The 23,057-nt window shown below is 34.0% G+C and overlaps 1 protein-coding gene across 1 annotated transcript; it reads right to left on the bottom strand.

Annotated features, from left to right (window-relative positions):
* On the bottom strand, positions 414-21,631 carry LOC109344956 (kinesin-like protein KIN-14B). The gene is made up of 23 exons (XM_019583686.1): positions 21,336-21,631; positions 18,878-19,001; positions 17,799-17,885; positions 17,246-17,416; positions 17,038-17,144; positions 16,717-16,848; positions 16,423-16,601; positions 15,955-16,116; positions 15,380-15,471; positions 14,433-14,584; positions 13,811-13,984; positions 12,875-13,021; positions 11,780-11,968; positions 9,281-9,352; positions 9,107-9,159; positions 8,794-9,016; positions 4,908-5,099; positions 4,570-4,761; positions 3,270-3,620; positions 1,956-2,054; positions 1,442-1,582; positions 1,199-1,357; positions 414-1,078 (listed from the first exon to the last, which is right to left on the bottom strand). The coding sequence occupies exons 1-23, from the start codon at positions 21,555-21,557 to the stop codon at positions 638-640; spliced, it is 3,861 nt and encodes a 1,286-aa protein (XP_019439231.1). The 5' UTR covers positions 21,558-21,631; the 3' UTR covers positions 414-637.

Genomic DNA, 23,057 nt, shown 5'->3' on the forward strand with positions numbered 1-23,057 from the left:
ACTAGAGTATAATAAAATATTAGACTAGTTATCCATTTTTTTTATTTTAAGTAAACCGCCTGGTTCACTCTCTAGGTTCTTCCGATTTAATTGAGTTTAACACGACCATAACAAAATTTTCTCAATTCAAAGTAGTCCAACCCTTCATTCGATTAAGATTGCAAATCAAAATTATTTTCAAATTCGGTCAAAGATTGGACCACCCCTTCATTCGATTAAAGCGTGAATCCCATGGGTTAAGGATTTTTAAAACACATGTACTAGTAATTCATCATTCTAAATGTGAAAATTTAAGGATTTAATGTATTTAAAACATTTTATTATAAAAAAGTTATTTTTAAAGCCTAAAACCCCATGAATTAGAAAATAAATGCACTACGTCCAAATCCTTGGATTATCTATACTGAAATATCTGCAGTGGAAATATATTAGAAGTATTAAATACAATAACTTGCAAGGAAAGTAACAATTACATAATACATACAGAGACTTTTCTTCCCCAAGAATGAAGTAAACAAGACAGAAATGCAATGCCACTTAATTTAATTCTCCAAAAGCACTTAATTTAGTACAATAAACTTAATGCATACATGTTTGTCACACTAGCTAGCCCTTCAAACGGACATGTTTTCACATCTCAGACTGCACCGCCTTTTTCGAGCTCACCGGCCAAATCTTTAAGGGATGGAACCTTCGATGCCAAGGTCTTATATAATCTAGAATAGCGTGCTCGTGTGCCATCTGCTGTCCTTGCAAGGGCAAGTAAGGTTAGAGACTCGGGTAATTCGGAAAATACTTGTTTCATTTCCTCCAAACTCATGTTTTCCAAAATGGATGGTCTTGGAGCAACCCTCACAATCTCAGGACCTTTGGGTTCCTGAACACGGGCATCGGCTTTAATGACGAGTTCGGAATTGGAGTTTGCTCCACATTTGATTATAAATGGCAAGTTAGCGCCGGTATTAAATTGGAGTACGTTCCACTGTGCTACATCGATTTCAGATCCAAAGGCCGGATCTGTTGATTGCCTGGGAGCATGTGATAGGTCTTGAATGTGATCATCTTCTTCGGGAATTGACTGTATTATATATGACAGAACAGAGTATTCATGCATCATAAAGAACATCGATCAGAGTTATTTTCTACAGCTGATGCATCAACATGAGATAATTTACCCTAAATAGAAAACTTAGCATACCTCGACCATGTGGCGAGCCTCTGCAATTTGCCTCTGAGCACATGGATGATCAATTTCTAGAAGTGAAGGCATTTGTTTTGTTAGTTCATCGAGAGAAGCAATGATCGTTCTTTTCTTACTTTTGCTCAAGGTGTTCACAGAAGAAAGTCTTGTTATATCCTGGTCAAATAATACCTTGAATTATCCATAACTTCCAGTTAGGACACTGAAATCAAAAATAGATTTGTACAAGAAAATAAGAACCTTAATTTGTTTTAATATGCCATCAAGTGAAATGAGAGATGCTAATCGTGAATCTTCGGCGGCTGTAGAAGGATTCTGGATAGGTGAACCACCATTTTCCAATGTCAATAAGGCAATATCACTTCTGATTTGTTGCATAATCTGAGCATAAAAAGACGGAAGAAATCAATGTCAGCTTATTATATGAAGATATACATAAAAAAATGATCCCTATCAATGCAACAGATAAACAATGTCATCATTTGGAATCACCTATTCATTTGAAATCAATGTCATCATTTGGAAGAATACAAACAAAATAAACAAAGATATTCACCTATTCATATTATTTTGAGTCTATTCTTTCTTTCCATATTTTTATACTTACAAACCTCCAAGTCAAACTGATAATGAAGTTTTTGAAACAAAATGGTGCACCACAATCAGGAATTATATTAATTTTATTGTGAAACAAATAACAAAAGCTTGACAATTACGGGCAATTGTAACGAAACAAAAGAACCAAATAAAACACCTTTTTTCTTTTGTGATCAACAGATTCGAGAGCAGAACGCAGCTTAGATACTTGTGCTGTGTCTTCAGCCTCTTCTGTTGCCAACGTACCAGCAATATCCTGATAGGAAAATGTCAGATAACATAATATGAACAAGTTATCTAAGGAGTGTAATAGTATAAGGTTATCACATGCAATGTAAGGAAAATCAGTCCAAGGATTCATGCCTCTTTTTACATCTTCTGAGGTATACATCCACAATGATCCAATATTCCAATTAAACAGAATGCATAAATGTAGTTAAGCATGGTTGGTAATGAAACGCTACCTCACCTCTCTTAATCATATACAGTAATTCAGTACTGGAATGCAAGATTTAAAATGCATGAAAAAATTAATAATGCAAATAGTGCAAAATTCCAAGCAAGAATTATTTTTGGGTAACATGGGAGTCAAATGTAGAGTTGAATGTGAGACAGTTCAAAAAAATAGGAAGATAAAAAAGTACATGGATTGTAACGTAGAAGTATATATCAAGGATCAAACAAGGCAAAATATGGGGAAAACAGAAACAGTGTTGTCTTGGGCTTTGAAAACTAACTGAAGATTAGTCTTTTTAGGAGCTAGAGACTTTCACGAGAACGATCAAGACACTTCACAGTATTGAATAGTGGGAAATGGTCTAGCTATCCGTAACAAACAATATAAAAGTAAAACAGGGATAACAAGACTAAGCATAGTTTAAGGCTTGAATAAGCCTTTCTAGTAATCCTAGTTTTCTCTTGGAATCTAACAATTTAAAGAAGAGACTGGAATTATATAATTGATAGAAATTAGAATAAAGACTTCATATTCCAAAAGCAATATTCTGGTACCAGGAAGTATGAAGGCGGTGAACATAACTTGTAAGTGAACCATTGTCAAGAACCAACTCTCCCAAAAGCTTAACTTGTTGAGTGAAGACATGCAAGCGGTTTTATATATGTAACATGTCCCTAACGTAATAGCCGTATTTAAACCATGAACTATACATAGGCCAACAATACCTTGTGCTTAAATTTTAACTACTTTTATTTATTTAGAAGAATAGGGATGGAAAAGATGGAACTCCTAACCACGTGGTCATAGAGGCTTTGAACCATGTAAAGAATCGACTCTACTAAAAACTTAAGCTGTTGGGTGAACACACATGCACGGTTTTATATATTTAACAACCATATCTCAAACAACTACCAAGATAAGGATAAAGAAAGGCTTCTTCCAGTAACCATGAACATCTGCTGTATGCATTTAAAAGGGTTACTCTACACAGATCTAACATGACATGAGATATACCTTCAAGTGCTGTAGCTGAGAAGTATAGACACGTTTTGAATATTCATATAATATCTGCCCAAGTGCATCGGTGTGTGGAGGCAGAGCAGCACCAAGTCCAGCCATCCAACCATCCATAATTGCAGTTGAAAGCAGTTCTAACTGACCAGTGGACTCCTCTGATCCATGATTCCCACTAACAGATAGGAAATCGAAGTTTTCTGCAAGCCAGGATCTAATTTGACGCTGCAGCTCACCTGCTGGAGTATGTACAAAGAGAGCAGCAAGAGCCTTGTTCCCAACTGCAAAACTTTTCGCTTCCTCTGTAATTTCCCTGAGCTTTCCACCAGTTACCTGCTGTCTCCAGATGTCCTGAGCAGTTTAATTCAAATTGTAAATAGAGTAAGATGTCAAGAACAAGAATCTAAACGTAAATGAAGTTTAAAGAATAAAAGTGTTTAGTTCGGTATGTGCCAAAAAAAATTAGAAGCAAAAGGAAACCAAAAGTTAAAAGCATAAATGGCACATATTCATGGAAACTTTGAAGTTTAATAAAGGCTGACTTACTCGGCCTTCTTTGCAGTTTTTAAGAATATAATTTAACATAGGGACACCAAAAACTGGTAACATAATTTGGCTTAAATAAGTTGTTAGTCACTTAGTCCCAATAAATGGGAGTCGTTTTGAGATAGGTCCTTGTAAAAAAATTGCCAATTTCAGTCCTTGCATTTCTAAAACCTTTTTCATTCATCCCCCTGTTGTATGCCTTTGTTAACCGATGATGTGGCAGATGGAAAGTCCCATCAACAATGTCATGTCGCTAAATGTCATGACACATGGTGCTATGTGGCGCCACATGGATAATTTTCTTTGTTTATTTTTTAAAAAGAATAGTATTATAATATAAACATCATATACAAATTTAATTGGTTTTAATATTCTATTTAAAATTTGAAAAAAAAGTATTAATGTGCCATATGGCACTGCGTGCAATGGCATTTAGTGACGTGTGTTGCTAATATGGATCATGTTAGCAGTTAATGAAATCATATACATGAATGGCAAAAGGTCTTGGAATTGCAAGGACTAAAACCAACAACAACAAAATTCAGGGATCTATCACAAAATCAACCCTATTTATAGGGATCAAAAACTTATTTAAGCTGAATAACTTTATACTGTTGGATTTCCAAAAGGAAGTCAGAGGAGATAGTACAATTTCCTTTGTAGTTTTCTACTCCTGCATAACTAGCTCTTCTGTTTGTTTCTCTGTACAGTAAGTATAGAGAAAGACCAGATAATAATAGGTAATAGCAGGTACCTGATCAATCCCACGTATCTTCAACACAACAGATGAAAATTTGGACTTCTTTTCTGGCTTCAGATTCACTTTAAATCCATGGATCTGCTCACCAACATATTGGACAGGAGACCTTCCAGGACTACTCCCTCGGCTGGAGCTTCTACTCTGTCCAATATTAGCCTTCTCAAGAAAGCATTCAATTGGCAAGACCTTCCAATTCAATGTCCAAGAATTACCAAATTAATATAAGGTATTTATCCACTAGACTCAATAAAACACCACAAAATACACAGCAAAAAACTTATTAAAACATTTAAACAAAAAATACAAATCCAGTAGACTCTACTGGTTATTACCTTAATTGATTGTAATTCTGCGGATCTAGCAAGAAAAGATCTTATATACAGGATTCTAACACGGGAAACTAGCATCGTGTCCATCACTCGCTTTGGCTCCATTTTCCTAATAAAAGAGAAAACCGCATCCTTAATTTCAGCAAGTATCTCATGTTCTCTAGAGGCACCAGCTTTGATGACAGCAGCCAGAACCTGCAACCATTTTGAAAGATGGTAGTAAAATTCAAGCCTGAAATGAATATTATGATTCTGTATGTCTTTAAATTGGTTAGGGCCTTTTATTAAGATGCAGAGCAACCAACATTACTGAATTAGTCTCTTTGCCCTTCCATTTGTCATGGATAGAATTGTCAACCGTGTCCAATTGTCTCAAAAGCTTAAGCAGTTAGCAGTTAGATTCAGTAAGGCTAATTAATGGTTTTATATCTAACAAGCATCCTCATGCACTATGGGATTTGAAGTGTGGATAATGCACAAGTCTACGTGATGCAACTCAACTGTTTTATATTACCAATGTGCAAAGTGATTGGAGACTTTCCATTTTTGAGCCACTTCAGTTTGCTGTTCTGTTGTTATTCTTTTTCATCCCACCAGACATTCTTTCAGTGCAGTAATATATTTGTATATAATTAAGGGGGTATTTTTTCATGCAAACAGACAAAAGACATGTAACCATCAATCAGAACACAAACCAGTCACTTTCCAACGGAATTAAGATCAATGAATCATGGATTGTCAAATGCCCAGATTATTATGGCAACTAAAAGTCAAATTTACTAACTGAACTACCAATGTGTATTTGAGGCTATACATAATTGGTATTAAGTCCAAATAAAAGATGAAGGTTGTGTTAAGAAGTCGACAACCAACATAAAACTTTATTGAATCTCTATGATATTGATCAACGATGTGATAATGAAATACTAGGTCGTTGCTCATAAGTAACACTCTATATTGCCCACGTACAATGTCAATTGAGCAAGGGATGCTGCATCATTGTCTAGATGTAGTGAAAAATAAGCAAAGATTCTCACATTCGCGTGAACGGTGCGAGTAAAGAAGTTAGTTCACCAATCTAAGATACGAATCACAACATGTAATATAGGCAGCCACTCTTATAGGTAAATAAATGGAAATACTAAACACAATGATTAGGAGGATGATCAATTTTATGTACCTACAAGAAACTAAGTGGGCTGGTGAGAAGACAAGAGAATTAGATGCTTCAGGTTTTAGTTATGATACACCGGTAAGACAAAATCAAGAAATGGTATGGAAATAACTGTAGATAAGGAATGGAAAAATAATGTGGAGATGTAAGAAAATAGGAAATAGGATCATGGCCCTAAAGCTTGAAGCAAATAAAGACAAATTTGATGTGAATAGTGCGTATACATCCCATATATGACTAAAGAAATATCAGAAGATAAACTGTTGAGAGAATTTGGAAGGTCTAGATCATGAAATACCTTTCGGAGAATCACTAGAGGATTTGAAGGTTTTCCTATCAGGGGATCTCAATAGATATGTAGGGAGAATCACTAGAGGATTTGAAGGTTTTCCTATCAGAGGATCTCAATAGATATGTAGGGAGATTCACTAGAGGATTTGAAGGTTTCTGTGTGCCAATAACCAAATTTTTATCGCACTAGGTGGGGTCCGCTATATGGATCGAACGATGTTATAATGTTTTATTATAAATACGCCATAATGGCATAGGGGAAATAAATACAGAAGCTAAGGTTACTCAAGATTTTCCTCAACTTTTGGTTTTACAAAAGCTAACACATATTTTAAGAAGTGGAAGGAGCATCTTATCACATATAAGAGTGAGATGGTATGCTCCCAAATCAATTTCTTTCTTATAAGTAAATCAAATAGAAAGTTTTGCTTGTGCTAAAGAGTCATATATGGAAAGCTTGATAACTCAGCATAGAGTTTTGATTATGGATGTAAGAGTTAGTATCGAAGTAGAGTAGAGAGAAAAGGCCAAGATAAAGTCCTAAGAATCAAATTGTGCAAATTGAACAAGAGGAATTGGCTTTCAATGAAAGGGTTTTAGGAGGCTCGAGGAAGTACTATTTGAAATTAGAGGCATTAGACCAAAGGGTAAAGAATCATAGTAGTGGAACAATAGTGTGCAAGACAAAGTTCAGGTGAAAAGAACATGTTATAAAGCATAGTACTACAAAAGCAAAACCTTAATTTCACTTGGCAGGGTCGGCTACATAGATCGTACAATGCCATAATATTTTATCATAAATCATATTCATTGACAAAAGATTGATTTCTAAATATTTCCAAATCGTTTCGCCAAGGGTTTGTCTTGGCCACCATTTTCTTCTAGAAATTAGACTAACTTCCATTTAGTTAACTCTCCTTCCTGGGACTTCTAACGATCTCCTCCACACATGTCCAAACCACCTAAGGTGCAATTTTGTCATCTTATTTAAAATAAGAGTTACCTCAACTTTCTCCCTAATGCATTCTATTATAGTTTTATCTATCTAATATGTTCATTCATCTAATGCAACATTCTCATCTTTACTACTGAAGATTACTCTATTGCTCACATTTTACGTCCTAACATTGTAGGTCTTATAGTTGTACGATATAACTTTCTCTTAAACTTGAGTGACACCTTTTTAGGACATATGACACTCAATACATTACGTCATTTCATTCATCCTGATTGAATCTTATGGTTTACACCTCCGTAGGTTTCCCCATTTTGTTGTATAATTGACGTAAGATATTTAAATATAATGACATGTGGTATGATATAATCTCAAACTTTTACCTCTACAACAAGGTTTATTTAGCTCTTCCTAAACTTGCACTTTGTATATTGTATCTTACTTCAACTTATATGAAAAATATGTTATGTATGGCTTAGTTATAATGCATGATCATTGAGTAAAAATACCGAAAGTTGAGAAAATTACATGATAGCTAAGAAAAATACCAAGAAAGCGGTGAATGAAGCAAATGACAAATTATATGAGACGGAATATTGGGCATCAAAATGTCAAAAAAGAATAGACTCAATGTAGCAGAGATGAAAATGTTACATAAGATAAGTGAAAACACTAGAGAATATAAGATCAAGAATAAATGCATTAGGATTAAAGTTAGGACAAGTACTATTGTCGAAAAGATTGTAGAGTCACACCTTATGTGGTTTAGGCATGTCTGGATGAGACCGTTAAAAGTCCCAGTAAGAAGAATAAATGAAATGGAGGTTAGTGCAATTTCTAGAAGCAGAGGAAGACTAACAAAAACCATAGCTGGATAATTAGGAAAGAATTAGAGATCAATATTTTATCATCGGATATGATTTATGGTAGAGGATTATGTTTCGTTCGATCTATGCATTCAACCTCACATAGTGAGATGAAGACTTGGTTGTTTAACCGTTTTGTCTAAAAAATAATACACCCTTCCCTAACCTTGTATCAATCGTGGCAGTCATACCTCCTTTGCACACGGTCTATTACAAAAAATAGATGACTCAATTATGACTTTTTGCCATGCGCATGACTAAAATGAGCTCAGAGCCAGCATTTACCCTTCCCTCATTACATGACATAATATTCTTTCCATAATTTCAATCGTCTTCCTCCCACTGTTTCAGACACTTAGATGAGACCATCATGCAACCAATTAATCAAGGTCAATATCAAAAAGGACAACATATCTCCAATTATAGAAGACGTTAGAGCAAACTAGCTTCAATTTTAAATGCATGATCAAAATTATAATTTTTCTGACATTCCAACCTCAAAAGATAGAGCTAAATATAAACAAGAAAGAATATATCTCCACATATTACAAAATGCAGTTATCTCCAGAAAACTGAATCATAAAATAAATAGTCGAAGCATACCAGCATCAAAAGCTTGTTTGTACCATCAGAAATGGCAGCATGGCCTTCATATTGATCTGGATCAAAGTCATTCAGTGCAGTAGTAAGATATTCACCTGCAGGGGTAGTCTTAACTATTTCAGAGCCCGATTTAACAATAGCAACTGTTCCATCATTCTTATCAGCGCCTAATGGTGAAGGAAGAACATCTGTAGAACGAGTTGCATTGTTGCTGGTGCCATTCCTATTTCAAGTCAATGAGAACAAAGCTATCAATCATAAGCATAACAACAAAACATAACTACGAACTTGAAAGATACAAAATAAACTTTACCTCCCCATATCTCGAGGCTGGGCATTCACTGATCCCTTAGAGAATGGAGTTGGCTGAAAATAAAGTACCATATTTAGAGAGACAGAAATACTACAAAACAGTAAAGAAGCATGTTATCATTTATCAATATGTATAATCATAACATATATCGGGTACAAAGTAAAACTTTCCTACCTGAGGTGATCCAGCTAGAGAAGCTTTCTCAGTTAATCTCTCAAACAATTTCTCATTTTCTTCATGCAACCTCTGCAAAACATTGAACATCAATTTGAGCCCCTTACCAGGAAAAAAAAACTATGGTAAGCATATCAAAATTCAATACAGCTAAAGAACTCAGCAATAAATACAAACATACAGAAGATATGGCATGGAAACATTTTAGACTGGGTATATCTTATACAATCTACAAAAGTTGTCTGACTATACAAATCAAAACTTTAAGGTGAGGTTTCTTGGTTGGAGATTTTGCTTTAAGGTCATGCAGCAATAACAACAACCAAGCTTTAATACCACTAGGTAAGTTCAGCTAGATGGAACGAACAATGCCATAATATTTGCTACTTTGATTTTATCCAACACAATATTCTAATTTCTACTACTTTGATTTTATTCTCTTGTAGATATTTTACCAGTCAACATCTAGTCCATATAACATTGCATGTCATATAGGTGTGCGGTAAAAATTTTACTTAAGTTTGAGAGGCACATTCCTATCATATATTACATATGATGCACTCTGCCATTTCATCCACCACACTTGAAACCTCGGTTTACATCTCCATCATGTTATATGATTGACCCAAGATACTTCAATCTAGTGACATGTGATATGGTATGACCTTCGCTTTTAATCTCTAAAGTAGAGTTTGTCCGTCACTTACTAAACTTACACTCCATATATTGTCTGACTTCAACTTATGCTACAGTTATGTGCTTCTAAAGCTTGTCTCCACATTTCTAACTTCTCATTTAATTACTCTCTTATTCTCCAATTTGGACAATATTATCTTCAAAAAGCATACATGGTGGCACCGATTCTTGGATATGCTAAGTAAGTACATATAAGAGTAAGACCAATGTAAATTGGTATTTGGTAGAGACTCAATGTTGACTCTTGGTGTAGTTCTATAGCAATAGGGAAATCTTATGAGATCTCATCCTATGTTTTCACACCGATCATCTATGAAGCACAGATACGGATACGTGTATCGGATACGATACGTATCCGATACGTTGACACGCATTTTTTCTAAAATGTAGGATACGATACGTTCAGGGATACGCATATAAATTAATAAAAAAATACATAACATATGATAAAATTATAAGTGTAAATCCTCTTCTTCTCTCGTACCCTCTTTCTTCTCTTCTCTGTTAAGAAATAAAGGTAAGCCATTTATTTATCTTCTCTATTAATACTCACACATCCTCTTCTCTTTATAAACATACCAAGCGAAAAGAAACTAAGAAGTAAGAAAGGTAAGCCTTTTTCTGTTTGCTCTTCACAACATACCTATGGCGATAGAGGCAGTAACACAAAGCATCGGCTGGCGATGTTATGGATCGGAAAGTACCAGCTATTCGATGGTCAATGTGGTGTGATGGTAAGTTGGTATGATGTGACCTTTGAATAAGTGAGTGTTTATTGAAAGCAAATCTATCTTATCATAAAAACGAATCTATATATCCTATATTTTATTGAAAACGAATCCGATACGTGTCTTGATATTTTTTTATTTTTTTTATTTTTGGATACTCTATGGACACGTATCCTTCGCGAATCTGAGCGTATCTGTGTCGAATACGTGTCGGACACCGACACGCAATGGTATTTGGCGAATCCGTGCTTCATAGCCGATCATGACCTCATTACACATATATGTGATGAAATGGATGTAGGCAATCTGTACTACTTTCTCCTCTAGAGCTTTCCACGTTATCTATTTAAACATTTTATCATGCATCTTCTCCAAATCAATAAACACAAGTGGAAGTCCCTTCAATCCCTTCGGTAAGTCAGGCAAATAATCGAAAAAACCGGTCCAACACACTTTTCCCAACCCACACTTCAACAACATTATTTACAGCATTTTCCCTTCAAAATTTTGCACTATTGCTGCGGGGTAACTTTTGTTCAAGCCTTCTGTGGGCTTGGTAACTTTAGGCCGTACAATGTGGTGCAACCTTTTCTGGGCTATGTGATGGAAGCCGACTAAGAGCTCTGCGAATTTAACTGAGTCCTGGGCTGTGAGACTGGGGTTTCAATTTTATGATTTTCCCTGTTTTTGGATTTGTATGAGTACCTTCCTCCTTTGATTTTTATTCTTCACTGATTGTTGGTGTTGACTTTTTCATTCCTTGGATGTGGCTGTTATTTTGAGACACAATCTTTCATAATTTAGAAGCTTTAGTTTTGTTATAAGGTTTGTCTTTGGCATGGTAGAAGCCTTAACTTTCCAAAACCATCTCTATTATGCATTTTGAATTATAAGATATTTAAATGTGGATCATGATTTTATTTTTATTATGCCTTGTGTTATTTTCTCTGTATATATATTCTTAAATATAATTTCTATAATAGGTAGGATCTTATGTTACAATCCCATGTTTTAAGTTTCTATAACAATTGAAAGACTAGTACAATAAAACACAATTTGTCCAAGTATGGCATACCTCAATCAGAGCATCACGTTTCTTGAGTTCCTCTTCCAATTTTTTAGTTACTGCAGAAGTATCAACACCATCTCCAGTTTGGCTGGAATTGGATAGAGTTGTAGAGTCTGCATCTGGGACTGACGGTGACTTAGTTTCTCTGGAACTAAGAGCTTCATTCAGTTGAGTTTCAAGGGTTGTAATTTTAGCCTGTATCAGAGAAGAGAAAATAACCCATAAACTCTCTTGCAGTTATGAAGAAAGATGAACATATACATCTGTGACTAAGACTTGACTCAATTTATATACACACTAAATTAAGATAACTCAGCAAAGGGTGTAATTGGTTGTCTTCAAACTAGTGATGAAAAGTAAGTAAACAGTGTAGTGACGCAAATTGGGTAGAAGTGGTGCTCCTACAGCTTTGTGCTAGAAAAACCATCATCACACATTGTCAACATGCCATACAAGTAACTGCACATGTAACATTGGATTGGAAGCATGCAATATGGAGCAAACAAAACTCCAGCAACATGAGAGAGAAGTGAGAATAAAATGAAAATAGATAAATATAAATAATTCTCTATAATTCCGTCCCATAAGTTAAAAAATGAAACCTAAACAAACCAACCATATTAAAGCACTAGCTATAATACAATAAACTCATTACTTTAGCCATAAACAGAAGAACTAAAACGATAGTCTATAAGAGGATAGAGGGGGGAAACACCACACTAAAAGCAGAAAATATTAACAGTGAATCCCTTTCATATCCATACTGTCTCAGAGAGAACCCCATCCCCGTAAAAAGAAAAGGAAGCCAAAATTAAAACCCCACCCATTGAAAGTAACTGATAAGAAGCAACGGAGAAGAATTTAAGTTTCAATTGTAATTTAAAATAAATATGCAAGGCAAAGCATCCTACCAAACAAAGATGATTTCCATTCATTCTACTTACAAGAATTACAATTTACATTACTTCTAGCCTTTAGGCATTATGTTAGGCCATTTTAACTTTCTATCAGAAACTGCAGTTATTGAAACTCCAAGAAACATTCAAAAAGCACCTAATGAATATTATACACAAATTAAAATTAAATACGAGTAGGACCAACCTGGAAACTTTGAATGGCTAAATCCTGCTCTTGTATCTGCAATTTTTGATCTTGCTCTAACTGTAATAGTTGAGAAACTTGATTTTTTAGCTGAGTATTTTGTTCTTGCTCTATCTTGTGCTTATCCGACAACAAAATATGCTCCGACTGCAACAAATAAAAGTAACAATGCAACTCACAAGCTTGAAGCCTTCATAACCAAAGCTAACAATCACGTTTGACCGAATATTTTGAACGTTTGCAAGCATTAGGGCACATCTTGAAGCAAAAATATATCTTTGCCTTTGAACTAAACAAAGTATGTGATTAATCGATTTGTACAATTGATATAATTGGAAAAAAGAGTGAGGGATTAGAAGAATGGATTTAACAAATAATAACTATCCTTTTAATTTAATGGAACGGAACTTAACAAAAAATGTGTAAATCATTTGACAGAACAGAATGACTGCGTGCAAGCATTTGGACTCATCTTGCAGCAAAAACTGTCTATGCTTTTCAACTCAACTAACAGAGTACATACCATAAACCTATTTGAACAGTTTGATAGAACTGGAAAAAGGCAAGAGGTTAGCATAAATTGGGATTAGAAGGAGGACACAAATAATAGCTATCCTTCTAACTTAAACGAACTGAGCTTAACACAATAAGTGTAACATTTGACACAACAACACCCACCTCAGCAAAACGCAGCCCAAAAAAGATAAAGAAAAGGTGGCGGAGTTGATAGTATATGTGGTTGTGACCAACCAGAAAAGTATCTCATTTAAATGTTGTCTAAATGCACACTTCTAATATTTTGCAGCATAAAAAGGTCATTGAATTACCAAATGGATTAACAAAATTCAAACATACCATATGGAGAAAACAAATATCAAACCACCAATGTGACCACATAGAACAGGAAAATTATGCCTAACTCATGAATTGTCAAACCTTTAAATCGTTCTGCAATGCAGAAGAATGTTTCCATGCCTTTTGTACTTCATTGAAGAGTAAAATACACTGATCATTTGCATCATTAAGTGCTTGTTTAAGTCCCAGACCCTCCTGCTTTAGATCATGGATTTCTTTTTCCTTCTCATACAACTCCTTACGGGCATCATTCGCCTATAAAAACCATAACAAATGCAATGGATAATATAAAGAGAAAATTTACAATCATTTAAATCTCCTACACATCCTACACATGCTCATCAAGATTATATAAGGAAGAATATAGTAAACATGTAAAACAAGAACAATTAAACATCCTACACATGCTCATCAAGATTATATAAGGAAGAATATCGTAAACATCTAGTAGTTTCTCAGCAACAAAAGATATGAACCAATCCTACTACATTATATGTATTTTTCCTTTTAAACTAGCAAATCTTAGTTCAAATCAAATAAGCAACGAGTGGGGATCCTTATCAAACCCACAACCACTCAATTCACAAACGATTTTATCAGATGTAATCTAATAGTATTTAAAATGCTTCTGATAAAAATTGAAACTTATGAATAAAAAATCAAAATTATAAAATAGTATTATTGCCAAGAAATGAAAACTTACAACATCTCTCCACTTCTTAACTGTATCTCGGTTTCCAAGGCTCAATGCAGAGTTTCGAGCTCTGGCAGAAAAACTGAGAGACGATAACGTCTGGGATAGATTTGAAAATTTTGGACACACATTTACAATCATCAGAGTCTTTGAATTCCCACCTACAAACACAAAATAAAATGAACAGCAAAAATGAGATCATTTCCCAGAAACCAATCAAAAAGAACTACATTGTGAATCAATATAACCATTGGGAGTCAGTTTTTTGAACAGAAAAAGTGAAAAAGGAAAATGCATGGATGACCATACTGGTATATAAAAGAAATCTTTTTCCTATATAGAAAATTCACATAAGTTTTCTGAGTGATGCTTTATGTAGAAAAATTAGTCTTTCCCACATAGGATAAGTTATTTTTTGGAAGAATTAAATTCATAAAAGAAAAAGCTTCAACAGACGAAAAGTCAGTTTACTAGGATGGTAGACCACAGTTAGGGCCCAAGGAAAACTGTATTATGTTTATGGACTGACAGATACAGGTTCCATAATATCACTCATGGGTGTTCTAAAAGGCTACATGTTACCTTTTCTATGTAACACAAAATTACCTTTCCTAGCAACACTGAATAAAAATTTAGTGTCATACAGAACCTTATTGACATCATATAGAACCATATTCAATGGTTCTTTTTATACTTTTACTTATATACTTGACGTATTATTACCTATTTATATATTCTACTTTATGAATAACATATGTGTGTGTAGAAAACCCCAGTTTGACTGTGGTTCAAAAACCAGTCCAGTTTTGAAAACATTGGGTTAGTATGAAAAAACCAAATCAAGCCTCAACTTGTACAGCTGATTATCATCTTAACAGCAGGAACAATTTATGTCACTACTCACTATTACATAAAGATTCTTTTAAGTCTAAAAATAGGGAAGAAAAAATCAATACCGAGTGAGTCTGAAAGGAGTTTCGTCAACATTGAATTCTCATAAGGAATAACATCCTTCTTCGATGTTAAAGAAGATAAAACATCTCCAAACCTGCAAATGCCACAAGTTAGACAATAAAATTCTAACTAACCACATTTTATTCACTCAACTTGCCTAAAACTTCAATATATGTGGATATTAAATTCATATAAAGAAAATGGCACCATCAAAAAGGAATGTACTATGGAACACAATCGGGTCATATGATGCATGTAGCTAACCCACCTAGTTGGAAAAGGCATATAGAAAGAAAAATTTTATGCATCAAGTGCGTCCAGCAGTCAACTGCCAAAAACTAATTCTTTTTTAGGCGTAGAGATCACTATTAGGGGAAAACAAAAACCTAATTCCAGCAGATCTGTTCCTAGATCAGATACAGAGATAGAAAGATGGATTACCTAACTCGGTAACATTTGCAATAAGTAACGCAACTGACAAACCACATAAATCTATGGCCAAACACCTGACTGGCTATGAAGCAAATGGAGATAAATTTACTAATGAATAGGAAAGTAATGCATTGAAATTACATACGCTGAAAGTGACTTCATAACATGCATCAAATCTGTGACACGCTCACCACTATCATCTTCTGTTATTAAACCTTCACTTCCAGCCAAGTCAACCAGATAGAGTTTGCTATGTGAGCTTTCACCAGTGGTCATACAGTTATAAAATATGTGTATCGTGACAATCCTGAATATCAAGACATGAAATCCACGGAGCTGAATTAGCGTTATAGAAAATCAATCAACGTAGGATAGATTGACACAAATATGAAAATAGCAACAAGTACAAAAGTATCTACAAACGTCTTTCTGAAATTCTGAGAGAATATTAGTCATATATAGGAGGAATCTCTCACAGTCTCACTAGTGCAACACCAGCTATATCAGTGAAATATGCTATCAATATAAGTTTATTGTGCAACTTAAAACAGCAATAAGTATGCCAAGGTACAATACAACAATGCATAATGTGGGAATAGAATTGAGACCATACAAATGAGATACACTAATCTTTAATGAATTATTTCCCCGACTCTGAAATGCAGCTTCTAAAACTCTAGAAAACTCGACGGGGTTGTCAACTTTTTCCTGCACCAGTTCTACAAAACAATCAGGTGATCCAAGGCAGAGCTTTGGCATGCTTTCTCCTGACTCCAAAAGCAGATCCCTTGTCTGAAAGCACATATCAGAAGACTGTATGAAAACCTTAATAATCCAACGTGAACTAGAATGCAAACTAGAGACACGCTAGTAAGGATGTACATGATAAATCAAAACAGAAAGAGACCTGTTCATTATAGAGCTCACAAACTGTAATACGGAATTTATATTGAGAAGTAAAGGTTGTATCTGAGTTGACTAAATCGAACAATTCCTCAAAACAACGAGCATATAAACCCCGATCATAGCTTGAACCTTCCTGATAACAAGGAGCAGCAATTAATCAGGCCAGACATTATTGAGTCAAGTAAAAGAGCATACAAAAGAACAAATTTCACCCATAGGGCAGCCGTTTAAATAGTTAGTCAACATTAAATTTGAGACACTAGCACTTTTCTTTTTAAGAGGAACAGATCTCTGACACACAGTGAAAGAAAGAAAAAGCAACCATAGTGTGTGTCTTTCCAGAATTGGCTTGTCCGTATGCAAATATGGAAACATTATATCCATCCAAAGCTGACTGCACCAGTGGTTGAACATCACTGAATAGCTCAGCTGCAAACAGAATACAAAAGTTAAGCTGAGATAACTGCATGTCAGAGACCATCACCAGGGTCTGACTCAGAAAAGAATAGTAAAAAATAGATTGATTGTACCTTGTCCGACATGAGGTCCATAGACTCGATCAAATTCAAAATCTTTCTTTGGGTTAGACAAGGATTCATCACCAGTATTTACACGAATGGTATAGTCATCTGGAAATTCAACGACGGAGGGACCTTCATCTTCAAATAATGGCCTTGTTCGGCAGAATACACGTATGTTCCCTGTAAATAATGTTAATAGCTAGATAGACGTTCTTACTGAGCAAAGCTTAATTTTGAATATGCTTAAACAATAAGAAGGTTGTTTGTCTAAAAAGTTGGTTAAGATTTCATCTCAAAACCAATGGACTGAGAGGAGTGACCAAACAGAAGAGTCCATACATGAATCCCTTAATTTTAGGGAAATAAAATCAGAAAGATAAATACATAATGTGATTTGACAATCACATATTTTATACTAATAAGATATAGAATCTTCTAGTTCTCTAGACAATCTTGTATTTATTTTAATAATCTCAACAAACATTAACTTCCAGATATTGTATATAACAATGGATAGACAATGTATTTTGGAGGCTAAAAGCAAATAATACATTGCAATTACCTTTAGATGTCAATAAATCATTGAACAATCTTCTTTTCTCATTAATCAATGGAGATATTCTTGCTTCAGCTTCAAGAGCAGCTTTATCTGAAATTCACAATTGGGGCCACAAAATTCAATATTTAATGACAGAAAATAAAAATACAAAACTTCACCGAAGAAAAACATAAAATCAGTGTAGCAAATTTATGAATGGGCAGCCTCCCCTCCCTTAAACTTTTTGGTACACATAAAACCAAAAATAAATCTCACAAAATGTAATCTACTTCAAGAAACTAAATGCATTTCAGAGTTAAAACATTCATTATGGAACCACATATCAGATCTAGTAACCATGAGAAAAACATTTATTTCAGTCAAAGCCATCTCTCCTAAAACTTAAGCTATTAGATGTATGTAAAGAACGGAAACAGAAGGAGATAAAAACAGAGAAGAAATATGAAACTTGTAAATTACTTCTTCATTGTTAAAGGATTACAAGAGTGAGCTTAGTTTATATACTAGCAGCTCACAGCTGTCAGATCACTAAGTACTAACAGAATTATTAGTAGAACTAACTACAAGTTAGTTAGATCACTCATCTCTATTCTCTAATAAGCTGAAGGCTCAGTATTGGTTTTATATCTCCAAGACTCTCTCTTACACAAGAGCCCTTTGGTCTTGAATCATGTTTAATGCAAGGTGCATTCTACCTGGTGCTGAAATTCTCAGTTTTTTTATTATAAAAATGAGAGCAGCAGGTCTGCAGAGATCAAACTCCTGTCATGACCGCTTAACGAAGGAGGCTCTAATACTATATGAAGGGCCAACCCTAGTTAAATAAGGGGAAAAAGCAACAAGTATAATGAAGTCGGGAAACAACTCCTAAAAGTGCTTCCTTAATATGAAGACTAATTGATTCCACCATATATTTTAAAGGTATTTAAAGAAATCTAAAGATATCCTAAATATGTTATAGCAATTCCCAATATGAGTTTCGAGAAAAAGTATCACTTTAAAATAAAAATGGCAATTGACAAATGACAAAACCTTTCACTTATCTAGCATGAGCCAACAGTTGATATCAACTACTTTCTCACCTAGCTTGCGGGTTTTCTCAGCCAGAACGCCTAGATATCGTGTAACTCGGTCAATTTTTGCATTTGAATATTCTTGAAGTTCGCATGCTTCTTGTCTTAACTGCAAATAGTCTTCTCTAGCAAGCTGTGCAAACCGTCTGATGTGTTTGTTAAGACATGACTAAAACAAAAATAATATGATCCACAACAAATAGACAAGGATATATCAAATAAAATCAATAAATCAAACTGGCAAGACTAGCCTGTAAGGACATGCAAGTACTTAAAACGGTAAAAGAAATATTCCAGATATGCGCAACTTTCTTTTTTATAATAAAAATAAATGTGCATCTTCTAGCAAACTTTTATTTGGCTTGATATTTACACTATCCCATTAATTCCATTATCCCACTCCAATCATTCCCACTACACTTTACAACCCACTACATTAATTGAACAACACATTAATAGGCACAAATTAGGAAGAAAAAAATTAATTGCTCATTGAAAGTATAAAAGGCCTTATGTAAAGGGCCAAAGAAACCTTCTAGAACATGACTGGGAGGAGTACAAAATTACCCATGCTCTTTATCAACCCAATCAATCTCATGACCTATAAAGAGACTTTCAAAATTAATTTATATATACTACTATTATTTGACAACACAAGAATGGGAAAGAAATAAAATTAATGGGAAAGAAATAAAATTAATGGGAAAGAAATGAAATTAATGGGAAAGAAATGAAATTAATGGGAAAGAAATGAAATTAAGCCACTCTAGGAATCTTTTCCAAATGGGGAAGTCTATGCTCTGATTTTAACAACAATACTTCTTTGTCTATGAATGTGCATTATCACATCTTCAGACCCTCCAAATTAGCACTTCGGTTTGACCCTGAAGTTTTTCTTCCAATTTATGCTTGGTCATATTATTCCAACACAACCTAGGGCTAAACTTGTAACATTGATACAACATGATGACCCCATTTTGCCCTTTTCATGGCAGACTCACCAAGCACTAAAACTAAGTACACGTTGCAAACTTTCAATAGCCCTCCTAACAACTAACTGAAGTTCGCACTGATGACTACGGAAAGAAGGATCGGAAAATCTTCAATCAAACACACAGACCAATGCGCTCATATTACTGAAAAGATCTTTAAACTCCGTCGGAAAATCCTAATCAGTTTCTGATGCCATGGCATGATCTGTTGAGGTTCCACAAGGCCTCAAGATGAGCCCAAAAGATGTTGCAAACAAACTATATATAGCTTACCTTAAACTTTCCTTTCTTTCATTTTCATACATACCAAAGTTACCAGTAAAAGATAGATATGTATCATTGTCACATGATGCACCTTAACCACAAAGCAACGATACACATAGAAGAAAAGCCAACCATAATTGACATTTCCCAAAACCAGAATTGTAATAAATGCTTACTGAAACAAATCTGATATGCCCAAGCAACTTTATAAAGAAGTTATAGAAGAGTGAAACAACACTCCAAATCCCAAAACTAATTGTCCAAATTTTCATTTACAACTAAACCCTATACTCCATACTCCGCTAGGTGGGAGTCTCGCGCACTGGGTCTCCCTTTTTATAAATAAATTAGTCAATACTAATTTTAGTCCCTGAGAAAAATAATGGCCCCAAAATTAGACACTCATATATAAAAACTTTCAACAACTCTCTGGTTGGTCCCCCAACAACTTGTTAGGTATGTTAGAATGAGACAAAACATTACACATGCTTTGCAAGGGGTGGAGTAGAACTAACATAAGGATAGAACTAGATAAAACATAAGAGAATCATCCTATTCCATTCAATTAGGATGGAACAAGATATAATATAACGGAATCATTCTATTTTTCTCTAGGAGACTAGGACTGAGAACATGTTTAGTAACACCACCGACTAACTTATACGCTAATTGAAGTACTGTCACTAGTTAACTACTTTATTTGATTAAAAAAATTTGTTGAGTAAAAAATCTTATTTCACGATAAAGACGTTAGTTTAGTTGTATAAGGCGCTCTTACATCCTCAGAAAGACCAAAAGTTAAGGGTTCAATCCTAAGCTACCCTTGTTAGAAGGGGCAACTATTGATAGATTAGTTTCTTACCCTTTGTAGTACCCACAAAAAAAGCTTATTTCACTAAATTATAAGGTTATGAATTTCTCTTAATTAACTTATCAACTAATCTTAGTAGGTATAAAATCTCCGCATTGTTAGCATAAAGTTTTTTACACTATCGACATATAAAAAACACGTACACTGTTAGTGTATACATGTTAAATTCATCTCCCTAATAGCTTCGAATTTAATCAACTTCAGCTTTTCTAGTTGTGCCAAAATAGACAAATAGTAGTAACTCCAATTTCTGAAACTCTTACAGAAAAATCTCTAAACCAAACAAAAACCAGAAATTCAGCTTCCAAATTGAGAAGAAATTGAAAAGAAAACGCATTACCTTCACATTATCCTTCAATCGGTGAACCTTTGAGACTATGGACTGTTTCAACTGCGGAACAACGGAGGAAGGTGCTGAAATGGAGTACCTCCTTGTTAACTGCTTCCGCTCCTGTTTCTCAACTGACGGCGGCAACGGCGACGGCGATGACGGCGACGGAGATGACTTCCACGGCTCGAAGCCGGTAACGTCCCAGCTCCAACGATTTTTTTGCTCAGACATTGCTAAGCTTTTTTTTCTTTCAGATTTCGACTCTTCAAAATTTGAAACAATAAAGTGAACTTAAATGGAGCGGAATATAATTAAATATGCGTAAAAAATGAATAAGAGGAGCTTTATTATCTTATATTTGGAAAAAATGCATATAACAATAAAACTTTTTTGGGGAGTTTGAATTAGTGTTATGAGAATCGGACCGAATCAGATGGTTTGATCGGTCTGACCGCTGACTGAACTCAAAAATGACTCTAATTTGCAGTCTTAATTGAATGAAAGTTAGACCACTTTGAACCGGACAAATTTCAATCTGACCATGTTAAACTCGATTAAACCGGGAAGTAAACCGGACAGTTCACTTAAAAATTAAAAAAATGAAACATTGCTCTAATATTTTGTTTTAATACAAAAAACTGATGAAGAAATATTACTCCAATATTGTTATACATAATTATTAATTATATAAAGTTTTACACTTATATATAACTGTATATTTATAAATAAAAATTATTAATCATGTACGGAATTACACGGTCAGACCGGACGATTTAATCATTTAAACTAGTTAAACTTAATATGGGATCTCTCCCGGTTTGACATTCGGTTCGGGTTTCACAACATTGATTTGAATAAAGAAAAAATATGTATGAAAAAAATAGTGTAAAAGTTTATTACTTATCATTCATTCTCTATTATTATTGACTCTTACGTTAAAGTAATATACAAATGAATAATAAATGATATATTAATTATGTATAAATCTTTACATTATCAGTGTATAAATACTATGGATTGGCATCCTCTCCGACACTACACTAGGAAGTAAATGTGAGATCAAGATTGATTTAATCATTTAAAGAAACTTTAATTAAAGATGTTTATTAAAAAATTTAAATATTACATGTCATCATCTCATTTGATATTGGACCATCAGTACATGATAAAATTAAGATTCTCAAATTAAGATTCCCATTATAATTAATTATTTTGGATATAGTTGAGAGTATTTTCATGGACAATTGTATTTTTTGATATTCCTAAATAAATTATGAAGAATTCATATTTAAATATTATTACTTTTTATAAATATAAATAGTGAAAGAAATTTTGTATAAAGTATAATGAGAAAAAGAAATGTATACGTTATTCGTGTATAAGTTTAATACACTAATATTATATCATCCAATATTTATATTTAATTATTATTGATTTTTAAAAAATATACAAAATAATAATAAATAATATACTAATTATATATAAATTTTCACCCCTTAAAATTATTCCATAAGTTTTACTTTTACATTGATAAGTGTGAATATTTATATTAATGATAGATAGATATTTCACTTTTATTTTATTAGTATTTGTTAATATTAGTGGTTGTGTGCCTTTGTCTTCCATTTTGGTCAGATAATAAATGGAGGGAGGGAAAACGTAGATTTGTGTTTGGTTTAGTTGGGTAGCTGTGATACGGTGTCGTTTCAGGAATGTGAGTAGGTAGAGTGT

The sequence above is a fragment of the Lupinus angustifolius genome, chromosome LG04 (genome assembly GCF_001865875.1).
Source record: "Lupinus angustifolius cultivar Tanjil chromosome LG04, LupAngTanjil_v1.0, whole genome shotgun sequence".
Lineage (NCBI taxonomy): Eukaryota > Viridiplantae > Streptophyta > Magnoliopsida > Fabales > Fabaceae > Lupinus > Lupinus angustifolius.